We start from the raw sequence: 27,181 nt of genomic DNA on the forward strand, positions 1-27,181 counted from the left end.
TTTGAGAACTCTCCAAACTGCTTTCCACAATGGGAAAACTAATTTACATTTTCATCAATGATGTATAAGCCTTCCCTTTTCTCACAGCCTTCCCAGCATATGTTGTTTTTTGACTTTTTAATAGTAGTTATTCCAACTAATCTGAGATAATATCTGATTGTGATTCTCTTATAACTACTGATTGAGCATTTTTCATCTTTGTTGGTCGGCACTTGTATATCTTCTTCTTTTTTTTTTTTTTTTTTTCTCTCAACAGTAAACAGATTATGTATTTTCTTATAAGAAGTTTATTTTCAGGTCCTTTGCCCATTTTCTCATGGAGTCATTTGTGTTTTGCTTCTTGCTCTGTTAAGTTTCTTATAGATTATGGGTATTAGACCATTGTCAGATGCACAGTTCATGAATAATTTATCCCATTTTGTAACTTGTCTGCTTACTCTGTGGATGGTTTTTGTTTGTTTATTTTGCTGTGCTGATCTCTGTAGTTAAATTGGGCCTCACTTTTAAATTTTCGTTTTTGTGTCACTTGCATTTAGAGACATAGCCAAAAAAATTGTTTGCCAAAACCAATGTTGAGAAGGGTATTTTCTAGGTTTTCTTTTCTTTCTTTTTTTTTTTTTTAATACTTTGACATCTCATATTTAAATCTTTATTCCATCTTGACTTAATTTTTATAGATGGTGGAAGGTAAGGATCCACTGTCATTCTTCTATGTATGGCTAGCAAGTTTTCCACCAGCACCATTAGTTAAATAGGGAGGTCTTTCTGCATTTTGTTTTTATCAGCCTTGTTGAAGATAAGACAGTTGTAGCTCTGTGAATTTATTTTTCACTTTTCTTTCTTTTTTCTTTTTTTTTTTTTTAAGATGGAGTTTCGCTCTTGTTTACCCAGGCTGGAGTGCAATGGCGTGATCTCGGCTCACCGCAACCTCCGCCTCCTGGGTTCAAGCAATTCTCCTGCCTCAGCCTCCCGAGTAGCTGGGATTACAGGCACGCACCACCATGCCCAGCTAATTTTTTCTATTTTTAGTAGAGACAAGGTTTCACCATGTTGACCAGGATGGTCTCGATCTCTTGATCTCGTCATCCATGCGCCTTATCCTCTCAAAGTGCTGGGATTACAGGCGTGAGCCACCACACCTGGCCCTATTTCTCAGTTTTCTGTCTACTCAGTTGGTCTGTGTTTCTGTTTTGTACCAGTAACATGCTATTCTGGTTACTGTATGTAGCCTTATAGTACAGTTTGAAGTCAAGTAGTATTTTTTAGAATAATTTTTCTCTTGAGATTTTTCTCCTTAAGATTTTTAAATTCAGCAACAATTGTTGTTGGTATTTTGATGAGGTTACACTGGATCCGTGGATCACTTTTATTAATATCGACATTCTTGTAACAGTATTTAATTTTCCAACATATAAATCCTTATCTTGGCCTTCATCTTAAGAGAAAAAGCTATCAGTCCTTCCTAGGTATGATGTTAAGTTGAGGATTTTTTATTCTTTTAATTTAATTTTATTTATTTATTTATTTTTATTGCATTTTAGGTTTTGGGGTACATGTGCAGAACATGCAAGACAGTTGCATAGGTACACACATTGCAGTGTGTTTTGCTGCCTTCCTCCCCTTCACCCACATTTCGGATTTCTCCCCAGGCTATCCCTCCCCAGCTCCCCACTATGCTGTCCCTCCCCTATTCCCCGCAATAGTCCCCAGTGTTTAGTACTCCCCTCCCTGTGTTCATGTGTTCTCATTTTTCATCACCCACCTATGAGTGAGAATATGCGGTATTTCATTTTCTGTTCTTGTGTCAGTTTGCTGAGAATGATGTTCTCCAGATTCATCCATGTCCCTACAAACAACATGAACTCATCATTTCTGATTGCCGCATAATATTCCATGGTGTATATGTGCCACATTTTCCCAATCCAGTCTATTATCAATGGGCATTTGGGTTGGTTCCAGGTCTTTGCTATTGTAAACAGTGCTGCAATGAACATTCGTGTACATGTGTCCTTATAGTAGAACGATTTATAGTCCTTTGGATATATACCCAGTAAAGGGATTGCTGGGTCAAATGGAATTTCTATTTCTAAGGCCTTGAGGAATCACCACACTGTCCACCATTCTAACTGGTGTGAGATTCTAACTCAACGTGGTTTTGATTTGCATATCTCTAATGACCAGTGATGATGAGTATTTTTTCATATGTTTGTTGGCCTCATGCATGTCTTCTTTTGTAAAGTGTCTGTTCATATCCTTTGCCCACTTTTGAATGGGCTTGTTTGTTTTTTTCTGGTAAATCTGTTTGAGTTCTTTGTAAATTCTGGATATCATCCCTTTATCAGATGGGTAAACTGCAAAACTTTTTCTCATTCTGTTGGTTGCCGATTCACTGTAATTTCTGTTTCTTCCGCTATGCAGAAGCTGTGGAGTTTGATTAGGTCCCATTGGCTATTATGGCTTTTGTTACCAATGCTTTTGGTGTTTTGGTCATGAAGTCTTTGCCTACTCCTATGTCCTGAAAGGTTTTGCCTAGATTTTCTTCTAGAGTTTTTATGGTGCCAAGTCTTATGTTTAAGTCTTTAATCCATCTGCAGTTAATTTTAGTGTAAAATGTCAGGAAGGGATCCAGTTTCTGCTTTCTGCACATGGCTAGCCAGTTTTCCCAACACCATTTATTAAACAGGGAGTCCTTTCCCCATTGCTTATTTTTGTCAGGTTTATTCAAGATTGTATGGTTGTAGATATGTTGTGTTGCCTCTGATTCATCTGTTTTGTTCCATTGGTCTATATCTCTGTTTTGGTACCAGTACCATGCTGTTTTGATTACTGTAGCCTTGTAATATAGTTTGAAATCCGGTAATGTGATGCCCCCGGTGTGTTCTTTTTGCTTAGAAGTGACTTGGTTATGCGGGCTCTCTTTTTGTTCCATATGAAGTTCATGGTGGTGTTTTCCAGTTCTGTGAAGAAAGTCAATGGTATCTCGATGGGGATACCGTTGATTCTGTAAATTACTTTGGGCAGTACAGCCATTTTCACAATATTAATTCTTCCTAACCATGAACATGAAATGTTTCTCCATCTGTTTGTGTCCTCTCTTATTTCGTTGAGCATTGTTTTGTAGTTTTCCTTGAAGAGGTCCCTTACGTTCATTGTGAGTTGTATTCCTAGGTATTTTATTCTCTTTGTAGCAATTGTGAATGGCAGTTTGTTCTTGATTTGGCTTTCTTTAAGTCTGTTATTGGTGTATAGGAATGCTTGTGATTTTTGCACATTGATTTTATATCCTGAGACTTTGCTGAAGTTGCTTATCAGTTTCAGGAGTTTTTGGGCTGAGACGATGGGGTCTTCTAGGTATACTATCATGTCGTCTGAAAATAGAGACAATTTAGCTTCCGCCATTCCTATTTGAATACCCTTTATTTCTTTTTCCTGCCTGATTGCTCTGGCTAGAACTTCCAGTACTATATTGAATAGTAGTGGTGAGAGAGGGCATCCTTGTCTAGTGCCGGATTTCAAAGGGAATCCTTCCAGTTTTTCCCATTCAGTATGATATTGGCTATTGGTTTGTCATAAATAGCTTTTATTACTTTGAGATACCGAGTTTATTGAGGGTTTTTAGCATAAAGGGCTGTTGAATTTTGTCGAATACTTTCTATGCGTCGATTGAGATAATCATGTGGTTTTCGTTTTTGGTTCTGTTTATGTGGTGAATTATGTTTATAGACTTGCGTATGTTGAACCAGCCTTGCATCCCCTGGATGAATCCTACTTGATCATGATGGATAAGTTTTTTGATTTGCTGTTGCAGTCGGTTTGCCAGTATTTTATTGAAGATTTTTGCATCTATATTCATCATGGATATTGGCCTGAGGTTTTCTTTTCTTGTTGAGTCTCTGCCAGGTTTTGGTATCAGGATGATGTTGGTCTCATAAAATGATTTGGGAAGAATTCCCTCTTTTTGAATTATTTGGAATAGTTTCAGAAGGAATGGTACCAGCTCCTCTTTGTGTGTCTTGTAGAATTCAGCTGTGAACCCCTTTGGACCTGGGCTTTTTTTGTTTGGTGTAGGCTCTTAATTGCTGCCTCGACTTCAGTCCGTGTTACTGGTCTATTCATAGTTTCAGCTTCCTTCTCGTTTATGCTTGGGAGGACACAGGTGTTCAGGATATCCATTTCTTCCAGGTTTACTAGTTTATGTGCATAGAGTTGTTCGTAATATTCTCTGATGATGGTTTGAACTTCTGTGGAATTTGTTGTGATTTCTCCTTTATCATTTTTTATTACATCTATTTGGTTGTTCTCTCTTTTCTTTTTTATCAATCTGTCTATTTTGTTGATCTTTTCATAAAACCGGCTCTTGGATTTATTGATTTTTTTTGAAGGGTTTTTTGTATCTCTATGTCCTTCAGTTCTGCTCTGATCTTAGTTATTTCTTGCCTTCTGCTAGGTTTTGAGGTTTTTTGGTGTTTCCCCTCTAGCTCTTTCAATTTTGACGATAGGGTGTCAATTTTTGATCTCTCCATTCTCCTCATATGCTTATTGCTATATATTTTCCTCTGGAGACTGCTTTAAATGTGTCCCAGATATTCTGGCATGTTGTGTCTTCGTTCTCGTTGGTTTTGAAGAACTTTATTTCTGCCTTCATTTCGTTGTTTATCCAGTCAACATTCAAGAGCCAGTTGTTCAGTTTCCATGAAGCTGTGCAGTTCTGGTTTGGTTTCTGAATTCCGAGTTCTAACTTGATTGCACTATGGTCTGAGAGGCTGTTTGTTATGATTTCAGTTGTTTTGCATTTGCTGAGGAGTGCTTTACTTCCAATTATGTGTTCAGTTTTAGAGTAGGTGTGATGTGGTGCTGAGAAGAATGTATATTCTGTGGATTTGGGGGTGGAGAGTTCTGTAAATTTCTATCAGGTTTGCTTGCTCTAGGTCTGAGTTCAAGTCCTCGATATCCTTGTTGATTTTCTGTCTGGTTGATCTGTCTAATATTGATAGTGGAGTGTTAAAGTCTCCCACTATTATTGTGTGGGAGTCTAAGTCTCTTTGTAAGTCATTAAGAACTTGCCTTCTGTATCTGGGTGCTCCTGCATTGGGTCCATATATGTTTAGGATCGTTATCTCTTCTTGTTGTATCGATCCTTTTACCATTATGTAATGGCCTTCTTTGTCTCTTTTGATCTTTGTTGCTTTAAAGTCTATTTTATCAGATATGAGAATTGCAAGTCCTGCTTTTTTTTTTGCTCTCCATTTGCTTGGTAAATCTCCCTCCATCCCTTTATTTTGAACCTTTGTGTATCCTTGCATGTGAGATGGGTTTCCTGGATACAGCACATCGATGGGTTTTGGCTTTTTATCCAATTTGCCAGTCTGTGTCTTTTGATTGGTGCATTTAGCCCATTTACATTTAGGGTTTATATTGTTATGTGTGAACTTCATACTGCCATTTTGATGCTAGGTGGCTGTTTTTCCTGTTAGTTGATGTAGATTCTTTGTTTTGTTGATGCTCTTTAGCATTCGGTATGTTTTTGGAATGACTGGTACTGGTTATTCCTTTTTTTTTTGATATACGGAGTTTTGCTCTTGTTACCCAGGCTGTAGTGCAATGTCACAATCTCGGCTCACCGCAACCTCCGCCTCCTGGGTTCAGGCAATTCTCCTGCCTCAGCCTCCTGAGTAGCTGGGATTACAGGCACGTGCCGCCAGGCCTGGGTACTTTTTGTATTTTTAGTAGAGACGGGGTTTCACCATGTTTACCAGGATGGTCTCAATCTCTTGACGTTGTGATCCACCCACCTCAGACTCCCAAAGTGTTGGGATTACAGGCGTGAGCCACCGTGCCTGGCCTGGTTTGTTCCTTTGTATGTGTAGTGCCTCTTTCGGGAGCTCTTGTAAAGCAGGCCTGGTGGTGACAAAATCTCTGAGTACTTGCTTGCTTGCAAAGGATTTTACTTTTTCTTCACTTACGAAGCTCAGTTCGGCTGGATATGAAATTCTGCGTTGAAAGTTCTTTTCTTTAAGAATGTTGAATATTGGCCCCACTCTCTTCTGGCTTGTAGAGTTTCTACCAAGAGATCTGCTGTGAGTCTGATGGGCTTCCCTTTCTGGGTGACCCGACCTTTCCTTCTGGCTGCCCATCGTATTTATCCTTCATTTCAACCCTGGTGAATCTGATGATTATGTGCCTTGGCGTTGCTCTTCTTGTGGAATATCTTTGTGGTGTTCTCTGTATTTCCTGGACTTGAATATTGGCCTGCCTTGCTAGGTTGGGGACATTTTTCTGGATAATATCCTGAAAAGTATTTTCCAGCTTGGATTCATTCTCTTTATCACATTCAGGTACACCTATCAAACGTAGGTTAGGTCTCTTCACATAGTCCCACATTTCTTGGAGACTTTGTTCATTCCTTTTTGCGTTTTTTTCTGTAATCTTGGTTTCTTGTTTTATATCATTGAGTTGATCTTCGACTTTTGATATTCTTTCTTCTGCTTGGTCAATTCGGCTGTTGAAAGTTTTGCATGATTCACGAAGTTCTCGTGTTGTGTTTTTCAGCTCCTTCCATTCATTCAGATTCCTCTCTAAGTTGCCCATTCTTGTTATCATTTTCTCGAATCTTTTTTCAAACCTTTTTTTAAGGTTCTTAGTTTCTTTGCATTGTTTTAGAACATGTTTTTTTACCTCACTGAAGTTTCTCATTACCCACTTTCTGAAGTCTGATTTCGTCATTTCATCACACTCATTCTCCGTTCAGCTTTGTTCCCTTGCTGGTGAGGAGTTCTGGTCATTTGTAAAAGTCGAGGTGTTCTGGTTTTGGATGTTTTCCTCCTTTTTGCGCTGGTTTCTTCCCATCTTTGTGGATTTATCCACCTGTCGTCTGAGTAGTTGCTGACTTTTCACTTAGGTCTCTGAGTGGACACCTAGATTGTTGATGATGAAGTATTTCTGTTACTTGGTTTTCCTTCTACCAGGCTAGACCCTCCACTGTACAACTGCTGAGGTCCACTCCAGGCCCTGCTTGTCTGTGGTACACCTGTAGTAGCTGTGGAACAGTGAGGGATGCTACCAGTTTCTTCTGCTATCTTTGTCCCAGAATGATGCCTGGCAAATGTCAGTGTGATGAGTGCTTTTTGAGGTGACTCTTTGGATATACAGGGGTCACGGAGCTGCTGAGGAGACGGTCTGTACTTTATAGGAGCTCAAGTGCTGAGCTGTGAGCTCCGTTGTTCATTCAGGGCTATTAAGCTGCTACGTTTAAGTCTGCTGCTGCAGAACTCATAAAACCCCTTTTTTTCCTCAGATGCTCTGTCTTGGGGAGTTAGGGCTTTCTTTATGAGTATCTGTTGCACTGTCCTGCCCAGCTAGGAGGCAGTCTAGTCACTGTTTGCTTGCCGAGGTTCCACCTTGCTGGGGTCCGCTCTGTTGTTGCGGGCTCTGCCCTGCTGCCACGGTATCCGCCTTGCGGTGGAGTCTCTCTGTTGTGTCGGGTTGCCTCGGCAATGGCAGGCTGCGTCAGTAATGGGAGTGTACTTCAGTAGGGGCAGACTGCCTTGGTAATGACAGACGCCCCTCCCCCACCGAGCTGCACTCTCCTGGGTTCACCTGTGCCGCAGTGAAACTCTCAACCCCCAGCGTTTCGAATCGCCGTTATGTTTGTCCCTGTGGGGGTGAAGCCTGCCAAGCCTGATCACCTGGCTCCCTGCCTCAGAGCCCCCCCCTTATTTTTAAGTTGAATGGTTGACTCTCTCCCAGGTTTTTCTGTTGCCTGCTGATAGTGCACCGAGATCTGTGTCATTTCCCGTGCAGCCTCCCATTGCGCTGGCTCAAACGCCACTTCCCAGGAATCTCCTGGTCTGGCTCACTGTCCATGTCCCGTTTAATCAGATGTATGTGCTAATCTGCCCTCCCAAATCTCAGATTGCCGGTTTAGGAGGGCACCCGGACCAGTGCGTTTTGTGCAGAGTGTGCTGAGTGCCGCTGCACTGTGGTGCCAGCCGAAGCGGCCGCATCAGCCAAAACAGCTGCGCTGGCGTCTCATGTCTCTCCTACATCTGGGAATTTCCCTGTTCTATGGGCAAGAAGGATCTGTCTGGAAATGTGGCTTTGACTTACCGCTGAGCGTTCACTGAGAGCTGCAATCCTGAGTTGTTCTTACCTCGCCATCTTGAATCCACTCCGAGGATTTTTCATATATGGCCTTTATTATGTGGAAGATCTTTCTCTTTGTGCCTAATTTGTAGAATGTTTTTACCAAATATAAGGATGTTGAATTTTGTGAAATTTTGTTCTTATATTTTATAATATTTGCATTATCATATATATATATCATTTATAAGATATATTCATTTCTAATTTTGTTACAGTGTCTGTCTAGGGTCTTTGGATAAATCTAGGCTCATAGAATGAAAATTGAAACTTTTGATAATTGGATTTTTTTTTTTTAATGCGGAGTTTTGCTCTTGTTACCCAGGGTGGTGTGCAATGGCACGATCTCGGCTCACCACAACCTCCACCTTCTGGGTTCAGGCAATTCTCCTGCCTCAGTGTCCCAAGTAGCTGGGATTACAGTGACGTGCCACCATGCCCAGCTAATTATTTTTATTTTTAGTAGAGACGTGCTTTCACCATGTTGACCAGGATGGTCTCGATCTTTTGACCTCGTGATCCACCTGCCTCGGGATAACTGGAATTTTATTTGAAGCATTAGACAAAACAGAAACCAGTATTTTAGACCATCTCGAGATGAATTAGAATGTTACAGATAAGGTTTTCTCTGTGCTCTGTCTCTTTTGAGGAAACAAATTAGGAATTAAATTGATGCCTCTTCCAGGCAAGGACAAGTAAAAAACAGCATTGTCTTTTCTACTGTTTTGAGTGTAGCTTTTTCTGAGTTGTTTACTTGACTGCTGTAGATCTGTGATTGTTTTCCACAGATTGTATCAGGTTATGTTAGTTACTTTTAAATTTTTTTACATAAGGAAGTTTGAGGGCTTTCAGCTTTCTCATTCACCATTTGAGCTGATGTCACCTGTCCTTTATATCTTTTTATACTGCTTTATCAAGATTATTACATAATATAAAATTTACACATATGAAGTTTACAGTTCAGTGGGTTTTAGTGTATTTCCTAGGTGTGCAACCATTATCATAATAAAGTTTATAATTCAGTGGGTTTTAGTATATTTCCTAGGTATACAACCATTATCATAATATTTTCTTATTCCCCAATGAAAGCTCAGAGCCATTCAGTCACATTTCCCCCAACTCCAAGAATTCAAGCAGCCACCGTATCTTGAAGATCTGCCTATGTTGCATTTGCTTATGCGTGTGTGTGTGTGTGTGTGTGTGTTCGGGGGGAATGGTATGTCTTGTGACTGGTGTCTATTTCTTAGCATAAAAATTTTCAAGATCTATTAATTTACAGCATGTATCACTACATCATTTCCCTTTTAATGACAGTAGTACACTGCCTGGATATACACCTTTTTTGTTGAAGGGGCACTGTCAGTTTATGAACTTTGGATTCTTTCTGTTCTGTCTCATGGTGATTCTGTGTAACGCTATTATATGTAATGCTATTATGAATACTCATAAGCAGTATTTGTGATTTGTGTGGAGCAAGAAATGTATTGTCACGTCCCTTGGGTAGATGTTAGATCATGAGGTATAATAACACATTATTTATTGTGATTTTTCTTGTTGTTTTGTTTTGAGACACAGTCTAACTCTGCCACCAGGCTGGAGTACAGTGGTGCCATCTCTCCTCACTGCAGTCTCTGCCTCCTAGATTTAAGTGATTCTCCATCATCTTCCCAAGTAGCAGGGATTACAGGCTTATGCCACCCCACTCATCTTTTTGTATTTTTAGTAGAGACGGATTTTCACCATGTTGGGCAGGATGATCTTGGTCTCCTAACCTTGTAATCCACCTGCCTTGGCCTCCCAAAGTGCTAGGAGTATAGCCATAAGACACTGCAGCTGAACCCTTTGTTTTGCATTGACAGTCTCACTTCGTTGCCTGGGCTGGAATGCAGTGGCACAATCTTGGCTCACTGCAACCTCTACCTCATGGGTTCAAGCAATTTTTCTGCCTCAGCTTCCCGAGTAGTTGGGACTATAGGCATGCATCACCACACCTGGCTAATTTTTGCATTTTTAGTAGAGACAGGGTTTCGCCATGTTGCCCAGGCTGGTCTCAAACTAGTGACCTGAAGTGATCCATCTGGCTTGGCCTCCCAAAATGCTGGGATTACAGTTGTGAGCCACTGGACCCAGCCTCATTGTTTATTCTGTTAAGGAACTGCCACATTATTTTTCAAATGGCTGCATCGTTTTACATTTTCCTTTTTTTTTGAGACAGAGTCTCACTCTGTTTACACTGGAGTGCAATGGCAATAGCTCAGATCACTGCAACCTCTGTCTCCTGGGTTCAGTCGACATTTTCTTGCCTCAGCCACCCAAGTATCTGGGATTTTAGGCACACACCGTTATGCCTGGCTAATTTTATTATAAGTTATTTTTAGTGGGTTTCATCATATTGACCATGCTTGTCTTGAACAACTGGCCTCAAGTGATCAACCTGCCTTAGCCTCCCAAACTGCTGTGATTAGAAGCATGAGCCACTGTGCCCAGCTTACATTTTAATTATTAATTTATAAGTTTCCCATTTTTCCAATACCTATAGACAATCTCCTTTTGATTCTAACCATACTATTGGTTGTGAATTAATATTTCATTTTGTCTTTTCTTAAATGGCTAGTTGCTAAACATCTAAACATTGTTAATGGGTATATTTACTTTGATGAAATTCATGTTTATTTCCTTTGCCCATTGTTTAATTGGGCCATTTTTATTTTTGAGCTGTGAATGATATGCATGTATATTCTTGCTAAAAATTCTTTCACAAGTATTATATGTGCCAGAGCAATTTTCTATTCTGTAAGTTGTCTTTTCACTTTCTTTTAGTGTTCTTTAAAGCACAAAAAATTTAATTTTGATTTAGTTTAATTATTTGCATTTTTTGGATTTAATTTGTTGTTGTCATTGCTAAGAAACTATTGCCTAACCTGTAGTCATACAGATTTACATCTGTATTTTTTTTGTATGAGAGTTTTGCCTGGTATCTCTTATATTTAGGTCACATTCATTTCAAGTTAATTTTCTATACATTATGAGATAGGGGCCAAACGTTATTCTTTTACAGCTGGATTTCTAGTCCCCCCAGAAACATTTTCTTATTGCATATTCTTGATACATTTTTCAAGAGAATAACAAACATTTTTTATATTCAACATTTATTAAAAATGGGAAAATGTTTTATTATTTATACAGAAATCATTGCATTGAAAATTTACCCTGTGAAGAACTTCGTTCATATGCCCTTAGCTTTGTTAATGTGGTTTACTGCAAAGAAAGTTGAGGTAATTAAATACTATACTACAATCAGAAATAGAGGATCTCATCTCACTTTATACATATTTGTATATGTATGCAAACAAATAAAGTTCCATTGCTTTGCTACTTGGCAGTTTTAATTAACATTTATAGTTATACCTCTTAGTAATCCTGCATCAAGTTTTTCTTCATTATCTTGTCTTTGGCCAAAGTGTAAGAGTCAATAGATTCTTTCCCATAAAACATTGTCCACAGGGAAAAAACAAAGCAATGCTTCTGCTTATTAAAAATGGGAATTGAGGGAGGCTGAGGCAGGGGACTTCCTTGAACTCATGGGGTAGAGTTTGCAGTGAGCTGAGATTGCACCATCACACTCTAGCCTGGGCAACAGAGTGAAACTCTGTCTCAAAAAAAAAAAAAGGGAAACAAACAAAAAACCAGAGAATATGTCTTTTTATTAGGTGCTTTCTTACATCTTTTTTCTTTTTTAATAAGTTTTTGCATGGTGTCCTTTTTTTCATTTTTAGTTCTCTCTCAAATTCTCTTGATGCCATTTTAAATGAAATCATTCACCATTTCAAAAATTTGTTGGTCCAAAGTAAACTTTGAATGATTACATGCTTTTCCTATAAATTAGTGTAATAACTGAATTTCTGACTAATCTTGTAGATAATGGAGGATGTTAAATTCCATGTACTGGGCTTTGACTTTTCCTGGGACTTAATTTAATGTGATTATAGAAGATATTTTTTGTGAAATGTGTCTGTAGAAACTTATTTCTCAAAAATAGTACTGCTCATGTAGATGAGTATTTTGATAATTTGTATGAGAGAAGTGGTAGTAGCCTATTAGAAGATACTAAGTATGAATATATATATATATATATATATATATTTTTTTTTTTTTCCGACATGTAGGAAGAAAATGAGAAAAGAACACAACACAAAGATCATTCAGATAATGAATCCACAACTTCAGAGAAGTAAGTAACTTTTAGCATCCACTCAATAATTCTGTCTAAAATACATGAATATAATGTTCCTTCTTTTTTTTTTTTTTTTAAGTTCTGGAAGGAGAAAGAAAGGACCATTTAAAACTATTAAATTTGGGACCAACATTGACCTTTCTGATAACAAAAAGTAAGTCTCCCTGATCTAGTACTATTTCCATGAACTGAACCAATGAGAGTATCACAGGAATGAGAATTATCTAGTTTTCTATTTTTTTAATATTCCTAATCATTATTAGCTCTTTTTTTATGTTGACATGCTAGTTTTACCTAATAAACCTACAATTCTGAAACAATTTGACCAGCTTTTACAATTAGAATTTTATTTTTCTTAAGAAAATCAAAGCACCCATTATATTAATACAAATTTATAAATAGAAACTAAATTGTTTCTTTTATTTACTAGGTTATACATTTTATTTTTTTTTTCACTAAACCATTTGTCTTAGGACTTATTTTTGGAATAAGTTAAAGAGTTTACTTCTACTGACTGTACAGGTAATATATTTACAGATTTAAGTATTTTTCTGATTGATTCACAGTGTTCTTGAGGATATGGTAATTCTCATGAGTTTTTGCAACAGAGTTTTTACTCTTAATCTGCTATTTTATTGCAGGTGGAAGTTGCAATTACATGAGCTGACTAAACTTCCTGCCTTTGTACGTGTGGTGTCAGCAGGAAATCTTCTAAGCCACGTTGGGCATACCATTCTGGGCATGAATACAGTACAACTATATATGAAAGTTCCAGGGAGTCGAACTCCAGGTGATTTAAAATACTCTAACATACCTTATGTGATGGAAAAAATTCAGTTTATTGTGTGAAACAAGTAGAGAGAATGCATTTCATTTATACCATTAAAACTAAAATGATTTTTAATTAATTAATTAATTTTGAGACTTAGTCTTCTCTCTCTGTCACCAGAATGCAGTTGTGAGGCTAGAATGCAGTTGCTCACTGGGACCTCTGCCTCCCATTTTCAAGCAATTCTCCTGCCTTAGTGTCCCCCATGTAGCTGTGATTACAGGCATCTGCCGCCACACCCAGCTAATTTGGTATTATTAGTAGAAACAAGGTTTCACCATTTTGGCCAGGATAGTCTCCATCTCCTGACTCCATGATCCACCCTCCTCACCCTCCCAAACTGCTGGGAATATAGATATGAGCACCATGCATGGCCTAAAATTTTTTCTTGTAGATTAAAATGTTCATATTACTCTTAGAATTGATCTGAGAATAAACAGTATGGGCTAATCCTGAATTTATATAAAAATATCAGAACAAGGTGAACTGGGAAAGGGGCCCTAAGGTACTTAGTGAATAATAAGAATGACACCAGGTTAACAATGATTTTCAAAGGTTTTAACCACAATTGCAGTAAGAATCATATATTATGAACCAGTTTACTCAAGTTATATATAATAAAAATTTAACTGACAATACTTGAAATACGTGATGCTCTTTTCCTTTTTTTTTTCTAATATAATCTAAAAACTTTCTAATTTAAGCAAACATTGTTTAAAGGGCTACATAGTAAGTATTTTAAACTTTCAAGCCGAGAGGTTCAATTGACAATATTTTATAGGTATTCTATAAAAACAAAAAACACATTTTTAAGGGATTTTTATTGATAAAAATAAAAATAACAAATGAGTGAATTTATTTACTAGTTAAAAGAATGAAATTATCTTGGAGGAAATAATATTTCACTTTATTAGGCTCAAATACAATGTTCTTGTGTTATCTAGATTAACTACAAATTTACATCTGTTAAAGTTGTTCTGTGGTAGTGAGATCTTCAAAAAATGTCTTTTCAAGGGGATCAGTACTACTATACACTGATGTCAATCTTTGAGCATATTTTCTTGAGCATGTTAATTGCCTTAAAGGCACTTACAGAGTTGCTAGGTTTTTTCTTTTTTCCTTTTGGGTTATTTTCCTTTTAGATTTCATTAAATTGCAGATGTATTTTCTGCAGTCGAAGGTCAATTGCACCTACAGTTGGAAAACCTCACTCCTAGTACAAATGGTATGTTACGTAAATGTTTCTACCTCTTTAACCATGGGTAGGTCCATGGTGTCCTAGTATTTGTAATTTTTATTTTTAAATGCCCTTGCCATGGGTAGTGCTATCCACCTACTCATGGAAGATTTATGGTCCTTACATTATGTACTAAATTTGACATGTGGTAGGGGATGAGTGCTGGAGACAGGTTACATTTTTAAAACTATACCTCTTTTAATACGATTTCTCATACTATTTGTGAGAATTAATATGTGGTTTATAGAGAAGAAAATAATAATAATTACTATAGCTAATATTTATTGCAGATTATGTTCTATTCACAGTTTTAAGCATTTATTTTTCACTTAGTCCTAAAAACTATCCAGTGATTTAAAGGCACATTTTTTCATTTAATTTTAGCTGCAATTACTTTCATTTCCTTTTACTTTCAGGTCACCAAGAAAATAACAACTTCTGCTCTGTTAACATAAATATTGGTCCAGGAGATTGTGAATGGTTTGTTGTACCTGAAGATTATTGGGGTGTTCTGAATGACTTCTGTGAAAAGTAGGTTTCTGAACTAAACTTTCATTTAACATAATTCTGAGAAAAGAGTTCATCGTAAAAGACAAAGTGCAAAGCCAAGTTTCTTGATGCAACTGTCAGTATTTACATTCTGCTCAGCAGAAATTTTTTTAATAAATGATTTGATTTTATATCTTTTATGTTATCTGAAACACTTCAAAGATGCCATGAGGCCAAGCAGAGGCAGATGGATGTCTTGATCCTAGAAGACCAGCCTAAGCAACATGGTGAAACCACAACAATTAGCCTGAACTTGTAGTCCTTGATACTTGGGAGGTTGAGGCTGAAGTGAGCCATAATCATGCCATATCATGAGACTCTGTCTCAAAACAAACAAACAAAAAAAACCAGAAAGGTGCCATGAACTAGTCTCTGCAGTGGTAATAGGTGTGAGTTGAGAAGAGGGCAAATTAATTTTTTTTTATGTTAATGTTAAAAATTTACATGTTTTTCCATATTTGACAAGTATGCTTTAAACAAAAATTTTACTTACAATTGTCTTTAGAAATGACAAGTATTATATAATAAAGCATCCTTGTAGTTTAATAACTCAAATTTTATGTGTCTTTGTAATTCAGCCTAAAACTCTCAATAACAAAGGAATCAAATCATTTGTTTTTTTAGAGTCGGTAAAGACTTTAGTGGGCAAATACAGACATAATTAAAATTGTATTAGTTACTTAAAACCATCTTGGCTCACCACAACCTCCAACTCCTAGGTTCAAGTGATTCTCTTGCTTCAACCTCTAGAGTAGCTGGGAATGGCAGGCATCACCATGCCCAGCTAATTTTTTTGGATTTTTTAGTAGAGATGGAGTTTCTCCATGTTGTAATCCCAGCACTTTGGGAAGCCAGGCAGATGACCTGAGTTCAGGAGTTCAGGTTAATCCTGGCTTCCCAAAGTGCTGGGATTATATGCATGAGCCACCACACCTGGCCTTTCTTTCTTTTTTTTTTTTTCTTAATACAAAACTTTCTCTAGTTTTATATGGGGAGTATAGGTGTGAGGTAAGGTAAGATTTGTGCTATGCTTATAATTTTTCCCCCTTTTTTACCTTTGCTTCCTGTTTATTGGCAAATTTTTTTAAGTTTATGGAAAATAGGTTAGGCACAATGGCTCACACCTGTAATCCCAACACTTGGGAAGGCCAAGGAGGGACGATCGCTCGAGGTCAGGAGTTCAAGACCAGCCTTGCCAACAAGGTGAAGCCCCATCTCTACAAAAGTTAGCAGGTCATGGTGGTGTTTAGTTGTAGTTGCAGCTATTTGGGAAGCTGAGGCAGAAGAATTACTAGAACCCAGGAAGCAGAGGTTGCAGTGAACTGAAATTGCACCATTGCACTACAGCCTGAGCTACAGAGCAAGACTCTGTCTCCACAGTAGGGGAAAACAAAAAAAACGGTCATGGAAAACGTGTAAGTTTTTTATTCCTTGAATTGCTAACCTCTACTAAAGTCAAAATCGGTTTTAGGACAATAAAATAAATGAGACTAAGATTCCATATAGACAACTTCAGATTTTTGTTATTATAATTTTTGGTTTGTTTTGTTTTATTTTTTGAGACGGAGTCTCGTCCCTGTTGCCCAGGCTGGACCGTAGTGGCACGATCAGATCACCACAACTTCCACCTCCTGGATTCAAGTGATTCTCCTGCCTCAGTCTCCTGAGTAGCTGGGACCACAGGTGCCTGTCACCACATGTGGCTTTTTTTTTTTTTTTCAGTAGAAACATGGTTCACCATGTTGACCAGCCTGATCTCAAACACCTGACCTCGGACGATCCACTCACTTCAGCCTCCCAAAGTGCTGAGATTACAGGCGTGAGCCAATGAACCCGGCCTTTTTTTTTTTTTTTTAAAAAGACAAAATAGAAACAAAGCAAAAGCTAGTTATTAAATCTGAAACATTTTCAAGTCTGTGAATTTCTTCCTCTTACAAAAACTTAAATTTGAAATAAAGTATTTTATTAAATCCTTAATAGAAAACTTAAGATAGTTACTGTGTAGTACATAACAATTGTGAAATAAACTTTTTTTTTCTTGAGATAGAGTCTTGCTCTGTCCCCTAGGCTGGAGTGCATTCGCAATCTCTGCCTCCCAAGTTCAAGAAATTCTCCTGCCTCATCCTTCTTAGTAGCTGGGATTACAGGCACGCACTACCACACTTAGCAAATTTTTGTATTTTCAGTAGAGCTGGGGTTTCACCATGTTGGCCAGGCTGGTCTCAAACTCCTGACCTCAAGTGATCCTCCTGCCTTAGCTAGGATTACAGGTACAACCCACCACACCCAGACAACAATATGGAAAAATTTGATGAATGAGAATAACCAAATGAGATTTTTATATTTAAACTTCATCATTTTGTCAGTTTGTATTGGTGCCAGTGATGGTGATGGTTCACATATTTTTGTGAGTTCTTCTAGTAGTTTTTTCACCTGCCTTATTTAAGTCAACTCATTCCTAAAAGCATATGCAAATTAGACATTTTATCTTCACTCCCCTTTCCTGCCTAGGATTCAGTACAGCAGTAGAGGATGATTTCTGCTCTCCTCTTCACCCACAACACAGGAATTGAGAGAAGGTCCTGCTTCTTTTATCTGTCACAGTGATTATGATTAAGATTTAAATGATTTAATGTGATTTCTAGCCAGAGTTTTCTTTTAGAGATTTCTAGGTATCATGAGGGTTTTTGGTAAATTAAAGAGGAAGAGTCAAAATATTTCTTACTGAAACAAAATTAAAAATCAGTGTGTTTCACTGTAATAAGAAACTTAAATATTAATTTACAGACTTTTGAATAGCAAGTTTAAGCTTATAGTAACTGAGCTTTCGATAAGTCTGTCAGTATTCACCTACAATTCATTTCTCTCAGGACTGGTCCAAGACTTTAATTGGAAATGAAAGAGGCATTTCTTGTTGCAATGCTTTTGTGATGAAAATTTGGGTTTTTTGTTTTGTTTTGTTTTGTTTTGTTTTTGTGGTGGAGTGTCACTCTGTTTCCCAGGATGGAGTGGAATAGTGCAATTTTGCCTCACTGCAACCTCAGTTCAAGCGCTTCTAATGCCTCAATTGATGGGATTACAGGCACATGTCACAATGTTTGGCTATTTTTTTTTTCAAACTAGTAGAGATGTGCTTTCATTGTATTGGCCAGCCTAATCTCAAACTCCTGACCTCAAGCACCCTGCCTACCACAGCCTCCCAAAGTGCTGGGATTACAGGCCTGATACACTGTATCCAGCCCTCTGATAGAAACTGTTAGTGGAATATAAATACTGAGCATTTTTTAAACTCTTGAGACATTTTTCAACTTGATTTTTATTATTTTCTTTTTCAGAAACAATTTGAATTTTTTAATGAGTTCTTGGTGGCCCAACCTTGAAGATCTTTATGAAGCAAATGTTCCTGTGTATAGATTTATTCAGCGACCTGGAGATTTGGTCTGGATAAATGCAGGCACTGTGCATTGGGTTCAAGCTGTTGGCTGGTGCAACAACATTGCCTGGAATGTTGGTCCACTTACAGGTATTTTGAATAATAAACTAATGAAGTTTATATTTTAAAGGATTACCTAATAGGCATATTGTTTTACTAGTAGAAAATAACTCACTAAAAATAGAGTATGTCTTGTGGAAAAAGAAATTCCAATTTTTAGTACAGAGATTCAATTCAGCTTTAAAAATGGCAATCCAAGAACACAGATTTTAACAAATAATTATAGAAATATAAGATACACTTATGATATTTTAGAGTGCTAGATTTTGGTTTTATAAAGGAAACCCTTTATTAAGGGGTAAAACATTGTAGTTGATCATTAGAAGTTTCAGTTCATGTGGTATATCATATGTGCAGCCCTAGGATGTCATAGGATTTAATATACGTAAATAAAGAATCTGGCCTTAAGACCTAGAAAGACCTGAAATACACCATGTCTCCACAATGTTAACTTTATGACTTTAGGTTAAGGTTTTTTTTTTGTTGTTGTTGTTTTTTAACTCTCAGGCCCTCACTTATTTCTCTTCTTTTTTATTTTTTTTGAGACGGAGTTTTGCTCTTGTCACCCAGGCTGGAGTGCAATGGCATGATCTCGGCTCACCGCAACCTCCTCCTCCTGGGTTCAGGCAATTCTCCTGCCTCAGCCTCCTGAGCAGCTGGGATTACAGGCACACGCCACCATTGCCCAGCTAATTTTTTGTATTTTTAATAGAGACGGGGTTTCACCATGTTGACCAGGATGGTCTCGATATCTTGACCTCATGATCCACCCGCTTTGGCCTCCCAAGGTGCTGGGAGCCCTCACTTATTTCTATTTCTATTTCTTTCTCTTTCTTTCTTTCTTTCTTTCTTTCTTTCTTTCTTTCTTTCTTTCTTTCTTTCTTTCTTTCTTTCTTTCTTTCTTCCCTTCCCTTCCCCTCCCCTCCCCTCCCCTTCCTTCCCTTCCCCTTCCTTCCTTCCTTCCTTCCTTCCTTCCTTCCTTCCTTCCTTCCTTCCTTCCTTCCTTCCTTCCTTCTTTTCTTTTCTTTCCTTTCTTTGACAGAGTTTCACTCTTTGTTACCCAGGCTGGAGTGCAATGGAGCGATCTCTGCTCACCACAGCCTCCGCCTTCTGGGTTCAGGCAATTCTCCTGCCTCAGCCTCCGGAGTAGCTGGGATTACAGGCACGTGCCACCACGCCCAGCTAATTTTTTGTATTTTTAGTAGAGATGGGGTTTCACCATGTTGACCAGATGGTCTCGATCTCTTGACTTCGTGATCCACCCTCCTTGGCCTCCCAAAGTGCTGCGATTATGGGCTTGAGCCACCGCGCCCAGCCCCTCACTTATTTCTTCTACCAAATAGGCATTAGAAAATAAAGAAGGCCTTGAAAGGCTAAAATGGGATAAGATGTAAAAAGGACCTAGCACAATGTCTCACATATTGTGAGTGCTCTTTACCTTACTTTTTTTTTTTAAATTAAAGTTACTTAGAATCAGAATAATCTTAACAGTGTTTCAAGGTTTTCAGGATTGATACTGATATTGAAGCTATCACCTGTCTTAATGGTTATGTTCATATGTAACGTTTTTATGCTGTTGGTTTTTCCTCCTAGCCTGCCAGTATAAATTGGCAGTGGAACGGTACGAATGGAACAAGTTCCAAAGTGTGAAGTCGCTAGTACCCATGGTGCATCTTTCATGGAATATGGCACGAAATATCAAAGTCTCAGACCCAAAGCTTTTTGAAATGATTAAGTAAGTGCTTTCTAAAACGGCCGTAGTTTCTCTATGGGGGTATTGGTAACCATACAGTACTTTTTTTCCAAAGAATTTTGTTGACCTCAAATGATATCAGCAGTCCAGAAGTGTTGGCAAAATGTAATAAGGTACAAATAATCTTATATATTTATAAGTGTTATAATATCTCATAAGATTAATATATTTTCTTCTTTAACAAATAAACACCGATGTTTATTATGACTTGGAGAGGAGTAAACATGAATAGATACTGGTAAATTTATAAATCTCTATTTTCTCCTAACTCAGATAAAACTAATTTCCCAGGACAACTTGTTTCATTTACTATTTAAGAATAATTTTTGTTGTGTATCTTCTACTTTTTTTATGATTAATTTGTAGTTGGTGTGAAAAATTTATGCATTTATAGAGCCTGAGGATTTGATCAACACATATATGAATATGAATGTACTAGCACCTCTCTTTTGTTTCTCTTGCCATATGATCTCTGTGTATTCTAGTTCGCCTTACCCTTCCCAAAAGCAACTGCTGGTGCCATACTTCTTTACAGCCTGCAGAACTGTAAGCCATATAAACCCCTCTCCTTTATAAATTACTTTTACTTGGGCATTTCTTTGTGGCTCATGTCTGTAATTCAAGCACTTTGGGAGGCCAAGGTAGGCAGATCACACGGTCAAGAGATCAAAACCATCCTGGCCAACTTGGCAAAATCTTATCTAAATGAACTGAGACAAAAAGTCAGTATTTAGGAGTGGGATACCACTCTTTGCCAAAAGATAGTGGAAAATTTGGAAGCAAATTTGGAACTATTAGGCAGAGGTTCAAACAGTTGAAGGAGCAGGCTAGGCAAGGGTTGTATTATAATGAATGGGTGATTCTGATGAGGGCCCAGAAGGAAGACAGGAAGACGAAGGAAAGTTTGGGAGTTCTTAGAGATTGGTAAACTGTTTCTGGCCAAAATGCTGTGATACAGACAGTAAAAGGCTTCCTAATGAGATCTCAGATGGAAATGATGAAGTTACTGGGAACTAGAACAAAAGCCTACCTTGTTACTTGCAGCAGAGGACCTGGCTGTGTTGTTTCTATTGCCCTAGGGTTTGGCGGGCAGCTTAAGAATGATGACCTACAGGCAGGGCACGGTGGTTCACTCCTGTAATCCCAGCACTTTGGGAGGCCAAGACAGGCAGAACATAGGGTCAAAGATCGAGACCATCCTGGCCAACAGGGTAAAACCCCATCTCTACTAAAATAAAAAAAAAATTAGCTGACAGTGGTGGTGGGTGCCTTAGTCTAAGCTTCTTGGGAGGCTGAGGCAGGAGAATCACTTGAACTCAGGGGCAGAGGTTGCAATAAGCCAAGACCGTACCACTGCACCACAGAGTGAGACTTCGTCTCAAAAAAAAAAAGAGTAATGACCAAAGGGTACGTGGCAGAGAAAATTTCTAAGAAGCAAACTTTGAATAAGTGATGTAGCTACTTTAGCAGCTTATGATCTAAAATTTGGAAAATTGTTAAATGTGGAAAGGAAATGTAATAGGAAAGAAATCCAAGGGTGCTACAGAGCAATAACTTGTTAGAGAGATTAGAGGGCCAGGTGCTAACAAGACCATTGCAAAAAGTCCTTGAAAGCATTTCAGATATATTGAAGGCTGCCCCTGCCCTGAAAAGCCTAGCTACCTGGGGGAGTAGAAAGGTTTGAAAAGTAGGAAGGGCCAGGCCTAGGGCACTGCTGTTACACCCATCCTCCAACACTCTAGAAAACTTAAATGTTAACCTTTGGTGATTTCCACATGGTGTTACGTCGCAACACCCATGGAAGTTTGGCAGCTTCTACCTACTCTTTGCGTAACTGAAACGTGGACCTCTTGACTAGCATCTTTCTGTATTTCCCTCCTTGCCACCATGATTGAACATTGTGCTCGTGTGAGTTTGATGTTTTTAGATTGTACATATATAAGTGAGATATTGGTTTGTCTTTCTGAATTTTATTTAATTTAGCCTGAAGTAAGCCATGTTTTTTTTCTCCGTTCTTTTAGTACTTTTTCAGTTTGAGTCTTGGACTTGAAGTCATTTTGAGATGATTTTTGTGTATAGTATGAGATGAGAGTTGAGTTTTTTAAATTCTGTATCAAACAATGCAGTTTTTCCAGTGTTGTTGATTGAAGACACTTTTCTTTCCCCATGTTTACTCATGATACACTTGTCAGAGAACAGTTGTTCATAGGTATATTTATTTCTGAGCTCTCCGTTCTGTTCTTTTGGTCTGTATATCTGTGTTTATGCCAGTGCTCTATCGTTTTTATTCTATACCTTCGAGATATATTTTGAAATCAGGTCACTTGATGTCTCTAGCCTTGTTTTTCTTCCCCAAGATTACTTTGGCTGTTGGAAGTCTTTTGTGATTTCACTTTAATTTTAGAAGACTTTTTCTCTTCTAAAATTGCATACTACTCACAGTAATTCACAAATTCAATGTAGTTGGGATTTTGCTCAAGATTGCATTAAATTTGCATATTACTATGGTAGTGTGGGTATTTTAATAGCATTTATATTAATACTTCCATACACTGGAGTATGAATGTTTTTCATTTATATGTCCCTTTAATTTTCTATATGAGCATTTTGTAGTTTTCAATGTATAAATCTTTTCATTTCATTGGTTTTGTTCCTTTTTTTTTAGGCAGAGTTTCGCTCTTGTTACCTGGGCTGGAGTACATGGTTCTGTTCTTAAGATATCTTTTTGTTCCTATTATAAATGGATTGTTTTCTTCATTTCCTTTTTCTTTTTTGGTTCATACTTTCATTTATTTTTTATTTTTTATTGCATTTTAGGTTTTGGGGTACGTGTGCAGAACATACAAGACAGTTGCATAGGTACACACATGGCAGTGTGTTTTGCTTCCTTTCTCCCCTTCACCCACATTTGTCATTTTTCCCCAGGCTATCCCTCCTGAGCTCCCCCCGCCCCCTGCTGGCCCTCCCCTTTTCCCCCCCAATAGACCCAGTGTTCAGTACTCCCCTTCCTGTGTCCATATGTTCTCATTTTTCATCACCCTCCTATGAGTGAGAATATGCGGTATTTCATTTTCTGTTCTTGTGTCAGTTTGCTGAGAATGATGTTCTCCAGATTCATCCATATCCCTACAAACGACATGAACTCATCATTTCTGATTGCTGCATAATATTCCATGGTGTATATGTGCCTCATTTTCCCAATCCAGTCTGTCATCAATGGGCATTTGGGTTGGTTCCAGGTCTTTGCTATTGTAAACAGTGCTGCAATGAACATTCGTGTGCATGTGTCCTCATAGTAGAAAGATTTATAGTCCTTTGGATATATACCCAGTAATGGGATTGCCGGGTCAAATGGAATTTCTATTTCTAAGGCCTTGAGGAATCGCCACACTGTCTTCCACAATGGTTGAACTAATTTACACTCCCACCAACAGTGTGAAAGTGTTCCTTTTTCTCCACATTCTCTCCAGCATCTGTTGTCTCCAGATTTTTTAATGATTGCCATTCTAACTTGCGTGAGATGGTATCTCAATGTGGTTTTGATTTGCATCTCTCTAATGACCAGTGATGATGAGCATTTTTTCATGTTTGTTGGCCTCATCTATGTCTTCTTTTATAAAGTGTCTGTTCATATCCTTTGCCCATTTTTGAATGGGCTTGTTTGTTTTTTTCCGGTAAATCTGTTTGAGTTCTTTGTAAATTCTGGATATCAGCCCTTTGTCAGATGGGTAAGCTGCAAAAGTTTTTTCCCATTCTGTTGGTTGCCGATTCACTCTAGTGACTGTTTCTTTTGCCGTGCAGAAGCTGTGGAGTTTGATTAGGTCACATTTGTCTATTTTGGCTTTTGTTGCCAATGCTTTTGGTGTTTTGTTCATGAAGTCCTTGCCTACTCCTATGTCCTGGTTGGTTTTGCCTAGATTTCCTTCTAGGGTTTTGATGGTGCCAGGTTTTATGTTTAAGTCTTTAATCCATCTGGAGTTAATTTTAGTGTAAGGTGTCAGGAAGGGGTCCAGTTTCTGCTTTCTGTACATGGCTAGCCAGTTTTCCCAACACCATTTATTAAACAGGGACTCCTTTCCCCATTGCTTGTTTTTGTCAGGTTTATCAAAGATTGTATGGTTGTAGATATGTTGTGTTGCCTCCGATGCCTCTGTTTTGTTCCATTGGTCTATTTCTCTGTTTTGGTATCAGTACTGTGCTGTTTTTATTACTGTAGCCTTGTAGTATAGTTTGAAATCCGGTACTGTGATACCCCCCACTGTGTTCTTTTTGCTTAGAATTGACTTGGCTATGCGGGCTCTCTTTTGGTTCCATGTGAAGTTCGTGGTGGTTTTTTCCAGTTCTGTGAAGAAAGTCAATGGTATCTTGATGGGGATATCGCTGATTCTGTAAATTACTTTGGGCAGTACAGCCATTTTCACGATATTAATTCTTCCTAACCATGAACATGAAATGTTTCTCCATCTGTTTGTGTCCTCTCTTATTTCGTTGAGCATTGTTTTGTAGTTTTCCTTGAAGAGGTCCCTTACGTTCCTTGTGAGTTGTATTCCTAGGTATTTTATTCTCTTTGTAGCAATTGTGAATGGCAGTTCGTTCTTGATTTGGCTTTCTTTAAGTCTGTTATTGGTGTATAGGAATGCTTGTGATTTTTGCACATTGATTTTATATCCTGAGACTTTGCTGAAGTTGCTTATCAGTTTCAGGAGTTTTTGGGCTGAGACGATGGGGTCTTCTAGGTATACTATCATGTCATCTGCAAATAGAGACAATTTGGCTTCCACCTTTCCTATTTGAATACCCTTTATTTCTTTTTCTTGCCTGATTGCTCTGGCTAGAACTTCCAGTACTATACTGAATAGGAGTGGTAAGAGAGGGCATCCTGGTCTAGTGCCGGATTTCAAAGGGAATGCTTCCAGTTTTTGCCCATTCAGTATGATATTAGCTGTTGGTTTGTCGTAAATAGCTTTTATTACTTTGAGATATGTTCCATGGATACCGAGTTTATTGAGGGTTTTTAGCATAAAGGCCTTTGAATTTTGTCGAATGCGTTCTCTGTATCAATTGAGATAATCATGTGGTTTTTGTTTGTGGTTCTGTTTATGTGGTGAATTACGTTTATAGACTTGCGTATGTTGAACCAGCCTTGCATCCCCGGGATGAATCCTACTTGATCACGATGGATAAGTTTTTTGATTTGCTGTTACAATTGGTTTTCCAATATTTTATTGAAGATTTTTGCATCTATGTTCATCATGGATATTGGCCTGCAGTTTTCTTTTCTTGTTGGGTCTCTGCCGGGTTTTGGTATCCAGATGATGTTTGTTTCATAAAACGATTTGAAAAAGATTCCCTCTTTTTGGATTATTTGGAATAGTTTCAGAAGGAATGGTACCAGCTCCTCTTTGTGTGTCTGGTAGAATTTGGCTGTGAACCCATCTGGACCTGGGCTTTTTTTGTGTGGTAGGCTCTTAATTGCTGCCTCAACTTCAGACCTTGTTATTTGTCTATTCTAGTTTCAGCTTCCTCCTGGTTTAGGCATTTTATTTTTCTTTTTAGTATTTTTTTAATGGAAAGTACAGTTTATTTTTACATGCCAATTCTGTATCCTGACACTTTTCTGAATTATTCTGACAGTTTTCTTTGTCTCTAGGTTTTTTTGCATATAGAATTGGTATCTGCAAATACGGGTTATTTTACTTCTCACTTAAAGTTTGAATGCCATTTATTTATTTTTCTTATCTGATTATCTTGCTGTAATATACAGTATTAGATTCTAAACAAATGGCAAGAGTGAGCATTCTTACTTAGGCCTTAGGAGGAAAGCTTTTCATTTCCCCCACAATGATTATGATGTTAGCTGTGGACTTTTCCTACACAGCATTTAACGTGGGATCCATTACCTCTGTACCTAGTTTGATGAGAGTTTAACTATCAATAGAGTTTGAACATGTAGTTTTACCTTTTCTTCTGTTAGTATGATATATCAAAATTATATGCCTTGGTCACACCATTATTATTTTCCAGGGTTAAATCCACTTTTTAGGGGTGTATGATCCTTTTAATATGCTGCTCAATTCTGTTTGCTAGTATTTTACTAAGGATTTTTTCATCTGTGTTCAATAGGAATGTTGGTCTACCATCTTATTTTCTTGTGACATCTTTGCTATTTGATATTAGGGTGGTGTTGACCTCCTGAAGTGAGTTCAGAAGTGTTCTTCTATTTTTTTGCAGAAAAAGTTGGTATTTTTCTTTGTTTATTAAAATTCACCTGCAAAGACCAGTTACTGGTCTTTTCAGGATTTCTATTTCTTCTTGCGGCAAGTTTGCAAAGTATAGTGTATTTCTTAGAATTTGGTCATATTTTCTGGATGATCTAGTTTTTTGTCATATTATTCATAAGAATCTCTTTGATACTTTGTATTTCTGAGTATCTTTTATGATGTCTCCTCTTCTTATTTTATTGGATTCTTCTCTTTATTTTTCTTAGTCTGCCAATTTTGTTTATGGATTTAAAAGACTGATTTTTAGTTTTGTTAAAATGTTTTCTATTGTTTGAATCTTTATATAACTTTCTCCTGTTAAAGTCTTTATTATTTTCTTCAGTTTGACTTTCCACTGACTGTGTTCTCGTTCCTTCAGGATTAGTTAGGGTATTTATTTGACGACTACTTTTAAAGTAGGCATTTATTGTTGTAAACTTTAGTACTATATTTGCTGGATTCTGTAGGTTTAGATGTATATTTGTTTTTATTTGTCTCAGGATGTTCTTTGAATTCTTTTATTCAACGGTTTTTCAACTTTGTGTTGTTTAGGATGTGTTAATAGTCTAGTTCTCTTGGTGATGTTCACTTACAGTTCCATTCTGTTGTGATTTGATACATTGTTGAATTATTTTAATCTTTTAAAGGTTGTTAAGAATTCTTTTCTTACCTACTATGTGATGTGTA

General features: G+C 37.7%; 1 protein-coding gene across 7 annotated transcripts in view; it reads left to right on the top strand.

The window, feature by feature from the left end:
- Positions 1-27,181, top strand: part of LOC118150929 (histone demethylase UTY) — a 213,369-nt gene that overhangs the window by 167,700 nt on the left and 18,488 nt on the right. For all 7 annotated transcript variants that reach the window (XM_035289914.3, XM_035289917.3, XM_035289916.3 and 4 more), the window contains 6 exons: positions 12,306-12,370; positions 12,453-12,527; positions 13,015-13,163; positions 14,856-14,970; positions 18,324-18,511; positions 20,075-20,216. In XM_035289914.3, coding sequence (XP_035145805.1) covers positions 12,306-12,370; positions 12,453-12,527; positions 13,015-13,163; positions 14,856-14,970; positions 18,324-18,511; positions 20,075-20,216 — 734 coding nt within the window. The remainder of the gene's footprint in view (positions 1-12,305; positions 12,371-12,452; positions 12,528-13,014; positions 13,164-14,855; positions 14,971-18,323; positions 18,512-20,074; positions 20,217-27,181) is intronic.

Source organism: Callithrix jacchus, chromosome Y (assembly GCF_049354715.1).
Source record: "Callithrix jacchus isolate 240 chromosome Y, calJac240_pri, whole genome shotgun sequence".
NCBI classification, from domain to species: domain Eukaryota; kingdom Metazoa; phylum Chordata; class Mammalia; order Primates; family Cebidae; genus Callithrix; species Callithrix jacchus.